Source organism: Engraulis encrasicolus, chromosome 12 (assembly GCF_034702125.1).
Source record: "Engraulis encrasicolus isolate BLACKSEA-1 chromosome 12, IST_EnEncr_1.0, whole genome shotgun sequence".
Lineage (NCBI taxonomy): Eukaryota > Metazoa > Chordata > Actinopteri > Clupeiformes > Engraulidae > Engraulis > Engraulis encrasicolus.
This window is the reverse complement of record NC_085868.1, coordinates 16,184,104-16,194,762: the sequence shown is the minus strand read 5'-3', so window position 1 is coordinate 16,194,762 and position 10,659 is coordinate 16,184,104. Positions and strand designations below refer to the sequence as shown.

The following is a 10,659-nucleotide window of genomic DNA, read 5'->3' as shown; positions in this document are numbered from 1 at the left end:
TTTTGATTAAATGGTTCAACTACCGATATTTTGCACGGTCTTCAACATACAGCCTTTGCTCCGGTGATTTTGGGTGTCAGAAGATGGATTCGCAGTTTTGATTGATGACAACAGCAAAGTAGATGGAGTTAAGAGCGATGCCTCTGTAAACACGGCTTGGCTTGTAAATGCACATTACAGGAGTCTTTGCGATGGGAGAAAATGACTAAATCTCCACTTAGGCTGGTGTAAATTTTGTGGAGACTGATATCTTCAGCCAGATATGTGTAGGTCGAACAACTCTTTATCCAACTACAGGAATACCAAGCCTCTGTAGAGCCTTAAAATGTATGCTGGGCGGAAAAGAAGAAAGCCGGTCCAAAGAGCGTAAGTAGGCTGCATAATAGTTTATATAATTTAAACACATTATTATTATTATTATTACGCATATTATTATAGTTATTATTATCGTTATTATTTTCCATATTATTATTATTATTATTATTATTATTATTATTATTATCATCATAATTATTAGCCTATTATTATTGTATTGTTTTACTTTGGCTTTGCACCTGTCAACCAATAAATAATTTCAGTAATGTCTGGCCGACCCACACCACTAAAAACATTAAACTAACGACGTAGGCCTACGTGTCATCCATCATGGTTTGTGTGATGTAGCCTAGTTGTAACTGCTGAAATGCATTAGTGTGCCCTACCGATGACATTTTAGACTACGGCACATTTCCCTCCGTGTAGGAAGGTTCAGGTGGCAACAATCCGAACTTCGGGGTGGCAATTTATAGTTTAGTTTACCTAAAACAACTCTCACACCACGCAATCAATAACGACAATTGGCTGACCTATTTTAAACTAGCCAGTGTTCCGATGGACCTCGATGGGTAGCGCGCAGGCCTACATAGCCTACCGCAACGTACAATGAAATTGATGGATTAAAGAAAAGACAGTCTGTGTATGTGGTAAATGTTCTCCATGATGTGTTTAAATCGTGATATTATAGTTCACTCGGAATACTTAATTGGATAGCTGATTTAGCGCACAGGTTGTACCTAACGATAGCCTACAGCCTACTGACAAAAGTGGAAAGCGCAGGTGCAGGAGGCTGACATGTTCAGTTTCTCTTTCTTCATTTCCCTTACCACGTCCATATCTCAGTATCCCCAATTACAAACGCGTGACATTGAGTATTTCTGTGGGCTTGTTGGCCACACAATTTATAATAGATGTATTTGTTCTGCACTGAATTCGTGAAGTAGGCCTAATTGGTGACAGCAAGATCACGTCCTGTGACTTATAATTGCAGCCTAATATTTTTGGATGGCAATTATTAGGCTATAGGCCTGCACAGTTAGCTCTGAAATTAATAATTAGTGAATCTTAATTTTACGCTGTTGACTTAGTATTTAAAATGTAGCCTAATAATAGGTAGTAGTAGGCCTACGTTCACTGTCTGATGACATGACGTCCAAGATCATTCACAACGTCCAATGTTGCGCGCGCCAACCACACGCTGGCTGCAGGATAGGCTATCAGGCAGGCTGTATTAAAATGCAGTTGCCTACCAATAACCTATACACATCAATTGTAATAGTGATATTTCAATTGCTGTGTTTGCTATAAGAAAATGTCCCTCGGCAGTTTTAAATGACTAGGCCTAAATAACTTACACGCTTTTGGCGTCAATCTCGTTTTGATGTTTTAACCACCTGATTTACCTGTTTTGACCAGAGCTAAACAGCTGCCTTCGGATGGTGTGAAATCAAACCCGTCCAAGCGTCACAGGGATCGGCTGAACGGCGAGTTGGACCGGCTAGCCAGCCTTTTGCCATTCCCCGAAGAAGTCACCACCAGTCTAGATAAGCTCTCCATTCTACGCCTCAGTGTCAGCTACCTGCGGGCCAAGAACTTCTTCAGCGGTAAGAATCTTTGACACTCTCTCTCTCTCTCTCTCTCTCTCTCTCTCTCTCTCTCTCTCTCTCTCTCTCTCTCTCTCTCTCTCTCTCTCTGAACTCATGGTGGGCCTAAAGTGTTTGAACATGTAGGCCTACCTGTGGGTGCTCTCATGTTATTTGGAGCGGTATGACAAAAGTTGTCTTAGTAAAATGTTGATTTGTGGTTGTTGTGGTGGGAATAGCCCTTGGGCACTGAGGGGTTGTCATGGTGCTGGTTTGGCTGCAATAGGTTGACCAGTTGGATTCTAGCCTCTGCTCAGCTCTGCTGCTGTGTATTGGAGGCTAATCTCCTCACTTATGCTAACTCATTATAAGAGGTTTACAGCTTGGGCCTAACTGCTCAAGAGCAGGAATGAGCAGACTCTGAGAATAGTTAGTTGAGCAGCACCTAATAGTAAGATAATCAGCATAACAGCTCATCACCTTTCATCAGCATGCAAATGTATTATATCAGGCCTATTATATTATACTATATTTTATTTTATTTTATTTTATTTTACTTTACTTTACTTTACTTTAATATATTATGCCTGTAACCTGCAGTGGAATATGGAATATGTTTGGATATATTTGCCCATATTTTGTGGAAGATTGTTTAAATGTTGGCCTACCAGTCATTGCTGTGGCATGCCCATGTTTGGTTTGTGTCCTTTAATTTCCTTTTATATCTTCTCTTGTCAGTGTTTTCCCACAAGACTCTGTAAGCTATTCCTATTCCAATGGCAGTAAGCTTACTCTTGTAGTCAGTAGTCTGAATTGCTGTGCAGGGTGCACCTTGGCTTGAGAATGAAGGCATGCCTATTTGAAGTGGTGTGAAAGTGCTTCTGGGTAATGTAGTTACAGCGTTCTGTTTTTTATTTTTTTCTTCCTTCATTTTTCCCATCCAGCGTAACAGTAGCCACTCTCTGTCAGTTAGGTTGATTGTGTTGGCCGATACCATCAAAGCTTTTTAAATAATTTCTGATGTGGAAGAGGCTTTTCCAAGAGCTGCTTGAGCTAGGGCTGCGTCTCACGGCACTCCTTCTCTCTCTCTCTCTCTCTCTCTCTCTCTCTCTCTCTCTCTCTCTCTCTCTCTCTCTCTCTCTGTCTCTCTCTCTCTCTCTCTCTCTCTCCTTGAGAAACTCTGAATATTTCATGGCGTTGGCCGATGTCAGTGGTCTTTCGTTTAAATTTAAAATCAAGAACAGTCCCCAAATTAGACTGTGACAGTCAACTGACACACTTTCTAAAATAAAATCAACATTTGAAATGGTTGTTATTACTATAACACTGTAACAACGCAGTTATTTATCCTCCTCGACCATGATAGGTTTGAGGAGATAAAATACGTCCTATTAAAAAGGCATACTGCAATGCAGTCTGGCAAAGCATGAATAATTTACAAAACTAGCTTAAAGAATTTATAGAATGGAGAGGCAGAAATGTTTGTTTAAGGCTGTGGGGCTTAAAATGGCTGTGGAAAAGTGCGTTGGACAGAAACAATGTGTATGATCTAGCTCCAAGCATTATGCTCGGGAATGTGTGTGTGTGTGTGTGTGTGTGTGTGTGTGTGTGTGTGTGTGTGTGTGTGTGTGTGTGTGTGTGTGTGTGTGTGTGTGTGTGTGTGTGTGTGTGTGTGTGTGTACACAGAGATGTATGTTGTGCCGACGTCTTGTACCTTGATGTAGACTACAATGCTTGAGGGCATTGCTCATCTGTGTGTGTCTTCTTATTTTAGTGTGTGCCGATGTGTCATCAGTATGTGCAAGTATAGGCTGAGATGTTCTACCGTGAATTCTTTCTTTGTTATTTACATTTTTCATTCTTTTTTTTTGTAAAAGGCATGTTAGTGAAACATGCAGAAATTATATCCCAATTGTATATTGTGTATTTTTCCCCTTTTTCTGTTATGCCATTATGAGCAACTGCACATTAAGAAAGAGAGCTAAATCTTTTTTTATTACACACAGTCAGTACCAATACGACACTGTGGAAATCTTGGTGGTCTTTGATTTATTTTAAACATTTGTGCAATTCTCATTTTTCAAATAAGATTACTTCAAGACACCGTGGTTTAAGATGCCCCAGTTATAATGGGAACAGTATGTGCTTCCCTTTCTTGGCGAAGACCATTTTTTAGAGAAATTGAGACAGAAGAATATTTAAAAATTCCCATTCAAAATGTAGGCTACACTTGCTCCCAATGCAGTGCATTATGCCTTGCATCAGTTCTATTGCCTACTGATCTAAATAGTGGATGAGGGAACGCTCTGTTTTCACCCAAGGTATGTGTGGTGTAATGACATCAGAGAATAAGGCTAACAAATGAAACAGACAGAAAGAGATAGACAAAGAGAAAGTGGTGAGAAAGACAAGACAAGAGTGAGCAACAGTGAAGGAGGGAAGAGAGAGAGAGAGAGAGAGAGAGAGAGAGAGAGAGAGAGAGAGAGAGAGAGAGAGAGAGAGAGAGAGAGAGAGAGAGAGAGAGAGAGAGCACTCTGGTTTTACCCAAGGTATGTGTGGTGTGATGACATCAGAGAATAAGGCTAAAAACTAAAGAGACAGAAAGAGATAGACAAAGAGAAAGGGATAAGAAAGACAAGAAGAGAGTGAGCAACAGTGAAGGGGGGAAGAGAGAGAGAGAGAAGAGGATGAGGATGAAGAGAACATAAGGAAGAAAAATGTGTCCAGTGAAGCACAGAGAATATCTTCCATTATCGCTCTCATGTTCCTTTATGATCTTGTAATTTGTCATGGATCCATAGAGGGAATTAAGTGCCTTATCTAGCGGTCCGTGGCTTAATATTTGAATAGGTACATAGTATCAACCTGAGACTGCCTATCCCATTGCCATGACAATATAGATGTACGTACAGCAGGTCGCATTTAATAGATGTAAGAGTTTGGTGTACATAACCAGAATGAGCCATAAGTGATGCGTTTATGACAATTATGGAAATAATAATTAAATCCAATGTTTGATATTAATACAGTCAGTATGTGGTTATATACTGAATACTACATACCAAATGCATATAGTTATTTTTAGTAATATTATGTTGACCTCAACTGCGACAAAAGATAATTCTGACAAGGCAATCAATGACTTGTTATATTAATGAATATCCCTCTGTAATAATGAAATCAAGAGCAATAAAATTGCTTGGATGACAATAAACTCAGCAGAACAAAAAAGTCATGGATCGTTGACATTATAAGGCTGCCATGCACCTTCTGCGCATCTTACAAAATTAGGCCATCTTCTTAGTAATAATGGACTGGCATTTCCTTGGTCACCTCTTCTTGCTCCTCAAGGACCCCTGTTTCACCATCCTCATCATCATCATCATCATCCTCATCATCATCATCATCATCATCCAACGAAGAGCATACATATCTATCGTCTTGTGGCCCTTACGGCTCTACTATACTCCCATTCACTCACATCTTACAGTCTCTGCACTGCTAGGCATCTGCAGCACCCTACCCACACCGCACCGCAACGCAGCCCCTGAGCCTGTGTTTGTGCTGTAGTGTAATTTGTTTGTGTGTAAACAGTGCAAATGCCATGTGACATGCTGAGATTATATGCTGGCTTTTACTGAATCGCCCGTGTGTGATTGCTGTGGTGGGGGAGCTTAGCGATCAGTGTTAGCTAGCGCTGGCTGGGCTGGCGGTGGTGGTGTGGATGGAGAGGAGTTGTGGTGGGTGCTGGGTGGGCTGCTTTAGCGTGAGTCTGCCTTGCCTTGATACTCGCTCGCTCGCTGGGGAAGTGGCGTTGAAAGGCACAGGGTTGCCCGGGGCTAGTTGGCTAGCCTATTGTGTAATTCCGCTATTAAATCAACAATTCTCCCTAAGAGTGTTGCTGGTATTACAGTGTTATTAATTCTGAAAATAGAAATAGAAGTCTTGCTCCATTAGGCTAAGCTGAGGTTTCAAGTGTGCCATGACCTGCTTTTAGAACTCTTAGATAAACATTCGGTTACTCTCCTTGTTGTTGCCTAATATCGGAATATAAGATAAGTCATATTTTTCATCCTGCTTTCATAGCATTTTCAATTCTTCTGAAATAATAATTGTACTGTATTATATTCATTATTTATTAATTCAATGTTAGCCTATGACTTAATGCAGGGACGTTAAACTCAAATTCACAGTTGGTCAAAATCAAATCCTGGGATGCATCGTGGGCCAAATTCAATATTTATTAAAAAATGCACTGAAATTGTGCATACAGCACACACACTTAATACTTAAAGCTAGGTAAATAACATTCCCATCATATGTACTTATACGATCATATACCTCTATGAGCTAGTTTCTGCTGTTACACTAGTCTGGACACACTCATAATTCTTGTGCTGCATATATTTTGGCCATCAGGTCATGTTTTCTATTAAATTAATGGTATATGGGCCGACTCTGTCATACACGCTTGAAATTATATTGCGGGCCAAATAAAATGGCTCCACAGGCCAAATTTGGCCCCCGAACCTGTCCTGAGTTTGACATCTCTGACTTAACCCATTGATGCCTAAAGCACCTGCAAAAAATGCCTGCTGAATGCCTAAGCCCTTGTTGGGACAGTTGCCCTCAGCCTATAAAAACCTAAATATCTCAGCCGGTGATGCATATAAAAACATGAAATAAAGTTGCATTTGAATGTGTTCATTCAGCTGTAACATCCACACATCCAGGCACCAAAGGTCAAACAACATATACGAGTCATCAGGCTAAAATGGGTTAATGTATGTTATATATGAAATATATGACATATCAACTGGATTGGATACTCACTGGGCACTCAGATGGGACACAACAAGCCATGGAGATCAAGCATATGTCTTCTCCACCACTGTAGCTGAGAGAGCATTGATTTAGCCATCCACAGACTTGAGAAGACATAGGCCTTCCATGCAAATGGTTTAATATGGTGATCCTTTGCACTCTCTACTGTGAAAGCATCATAACAGCACTGCTATGACATTACCTAGAGTCTTAAAGGTGCACTGTGTAAGATGTGGCCAGAGCAGGTATAGCAACTATGCTGTTCAGTGAAACTGTGCCGTCTACTCCCGAATTTGATCTTTTCATAAATATTTACTAATTAATGAACTACTATTCACTAGTATGACCAAAGTACAGTAAGTATTTCAGCTAAAAATGCCTATTTCTGGAAATTCAAAATGGCGGACCATGGAGAAGATCCCCCTTTTCATGTAGGAAAAGTGCTGTTTTCACAGTCATTATGAATATTTAGAATTTTATGGTGGGGGTAAGTATTCACGAAAAAGGTAATGGGCCGCATGAATTCTGGAAATAAATTACTAAAAATATTACACAGTGCACCTTTAAATACCAGTTAAAGATTAAGTTATTACCATTTTGGTGACGATAAGGTTATAACAGTGGTTATGCAGGAAAGGGTTAACCTTGCAAATGTTCCATAATGTTCCTTTCAGAGAGGATGAGTACGAATGGTTGAGCTCTAAAGCACTTTGAATAAAGTGTCCACATGTGACACTGACGCACATGCTGGAGACACAGATGCTGAAGACAACCAAGGGTGTGGTTATAATAGTACAGTCATTTTTGGCAAAGCAATTTAGGATGATGAATTCCGAGGTTGGCCTTGGACTTGTAAAGCAGCGTGTTGTTTTTCCAAGCTTTCACGCTGGCTCTGCACAGCTTCATGATCAGGACCAGACAGTTTAGAGATTATTTAACATCAAGCCTAAAATGATGAGCTATTAGTCACGCTGAGTGACCAATGATTTTTTGTGTGTTTCCTGTGAAAAGTAGTTCATGATAGTCCAAGCTCTCTCCACATCCACTTTGGTCTGTAATTGCAAGCAAAAAAATCTGTGTTAAAAATCACAGTATGCTGCATTTAGAGGAGGACTTGGCTTTACTATTGAGAGGCTTAAAAGCGGCGAGGAACTGGAAAGGATTAAAATAAGTTAGCGAGCCCCATCAGTGTGGACAGATTGTTTTAGCTCAGGTTCATTTCTCCTAATGACATCTATAATTCCTGTTTTTGGCTCGTCATGAAAAGGCCAATGGGGAGTGCTTCCTCGTTTCCTCCATCAAGCCTATTACTATCTCATGCTATGCAATTCCGAGTATGCATTAGCCAGCATGTCATCAGATCATGTCAGGGATAAAATGAGAAATGCGTAGGCGTATCCCTTGTGTCCTTCACCCTGCCGCTGTTATATTTCAAGATGCATAACATCAACCCTACTGTAGTTCATACAGTATAGAAATGATAGAAATAAGACAACGATTGGCCCTACCGTGGCACAAATGATAAGGCACTTGTTTGCTATGCGGCCGACCTGGGTTTCACTGGTCCCGGGTCCTTTGCCGACCCATCCCCGTCTCTCTCTCCCCTATCACTACATTCACTATCCTGTCAAATAAAGCACCCGCCCAATCTGGCAACACTGGACACTTCATTGTCACGGGGGGTCTGGGGTCGTCCTCCATATAAATTTGTATTTCTTAGATGTCATTTCCTGCATTTTAATGTCCCGTGTCCCGTTTCAGCTCAATACGGAGCCCGTACTTTAAAGATGGAACAATTCCGTATGTCAAGGGATGGTTCGTTGGCAACTCTAGGTGTCCTTTCTTTTGATCTGTCTGTGTGTGTGTTTGTCTCTCTCTCTCTCGCTCTTTCTCTCTCTCTCTCTCTCTCTCTCTCTCTCTCTCTCTCTCTCTCTCTCTCTCTCTCTCTCTCTCTCTCTCTCTCTTTCTTCTGCTACTGCACCCCTCCTTCAATCCAACAGCGTAAAGCCTGCAACAGTTTATGGAAAAGTTCTCTGAAGCCTGCGAGCCAAGCCTTAACTCCATGCCAACGTAAACTTAAATGCACTGGCACAGCACATGGGCATGGATTAGGTTATATCCTAAATGCTCTAATTTGTCACAGAACTCAGTGCACTCACTTTTACATTTTGCGTAGACATGCCTTATGTTATGGCACAGTATTTGTTGCATTAATGTGGTTTGCCATGTCATTTTGGAGCTATTAGCATTGCTATTGACAATTTGGTTGTCATTTTCTCCGCCATGTGTTGTCAGTAGCAAGTATTTATTGTGGCTACGTTTGTGTTGCATTGGCTGAGTGCGTGGGTTGTTGTCAGTAAAAGCATATATACGGTATGCTGTGTACCATATGTATAAAGCATCCTTTATGTGGCACCCTGTTTTCCTCTACTTTTCTGCATTTGAGTATGGTTTTGGTGATGTTGTTGAGAACTGTGTTTTGATTTAAAATGTTGGGAGATGGAGATTGGCGCCTGTGGTAAGCGCTGCGTCTGTCGGTGTCTGGCTGGTGTCATGGGTGCACGGGGGCAGTAGGCATGCATGATACCAACTTAATTTCTGTATTTACTGATATTGAGTACCAATACTGATACGTTTACTACCAACATAAATCCATAGCCTTGTTTTTTCCACCTGTGATATTTGTTTTATTGTCCATTTCCATGTTTAAATGATGTTTAAAAGATTTAAATGTAAGAGAATTTATGAGGCGGCATTTTTTTCCCATGCTGCTTTCAAGTCAACAGAATGTGACGCAATATTGCGTTGTGTCTCGTTATAGCAGTATCTGTGTCTGGTATCGGCAAGTGTTTGCCGTGTACGAGTATAATGAGCAAGTATCAGGGGCAATTAGGCTTGGGCGATGTCCCCCTAATTGACAGCTGACGATGTTTACAGTGAGACGATGCGATGGACGATGACATCGTCTGGGGGGGGGGGGTGGGAGGAGGAGGAGTAATAATTTTAAAAAATATTATGATATATTTTGTATTTATTTTTATTATTCATCTTCAGCTAAGTTATTATTTAATTCTATTTAATTTAAGAGTAAGTGAAATATATTAATATTATTACATTCTGGGGGAAAACAATGTTTAAACCTCAGCGTTGCTCAGCTGCTTGAGATGGTCGCTGAGATGCAGAGATCCCCCGCTGACCCCTCCCCCTCGCCCTTCTCGTCTCTCCTCCCGTGTCACCTGCAAACCCAGTGCTTGCTACTTTACCAACAGTTCATTGCGTGGCGTTTTTGGGAGACTTGTCAATAAATTTGTTACATCTGTGAGTTATTTATCTGTGTAACTATTTTAAGACGACCTATGCGCTGCGTTTTTGCACAGGCTAGTAGGCTATAACTTTAGCCCCTCTCGCTCACCAGAAAACTAAATGGGAAAGAGATGAGAACCCATGCGTGATTGCGTGCCCTCTCGAGAGGCTTTGCAATGGATTTTAGCCCCGACTTTGTCAATTCCTAGCACTAGAATACGGAATGTTTTGTTTTAGGTCATATCGAGACTTTTTTCCCCCTTGGATAGTTCTACAGGTAGTTCTGGCGGTGAAGCCATGAAGACGTGGGCGGACATGGAACCGCTTGCTCACCTTATTGACAGTGGGCTTATCAGAAGTGTACACTCTTGAGTGGCTGCTTCACAAGACATCTCCACCGCGAATAGCGATTAAACATTTTGAGGTGAACCGTTAAACATGAAATGTTAAACTGTCGCAATTGCCGAACGTGTTGCTTATCGTCATTTTACTCCGGAGGAGCCAGCTAGGTAATGCGTAAAGAGTCCCCTTTGTAGTCAACAACTTAGGTCACAGAAATAAATGAACGATATCACTTAGGCCTACTTACATAGCCTACATCTGCAGCAAACAATAGTCGGGCTTAGTTCACAAG

At 41.1% G+C, this 10,659-nt stretch overlaps 1 protein-coding gene across 1 annotated transcript in view; it reads left to right on the top strand.

The window, feature by feature from the left end:
- Positions 1-244: 244 nt before the first annotated feature.
- Positions 245-10,659, top strand: part of ahr1b (aryl hydrocarbon receptor 1b) — a 123,524-nt gene continuing 113,109 nt past the window's right edge. Inside the window, exons 1-2 of the mRNA XM_063211710.1 lie at positions 245-366; positions 1,732-1,919. Of these exons, the coding sequence (XP_063067780.1) occupies positions 326-366; positions 1,732-1,919 (229 nt within the window). The 5' untranslated portion in view covers positions 245-325. The remainder of the gene's footprint in view (positions 367-1,731; positions 1,920-10,659) is intronic.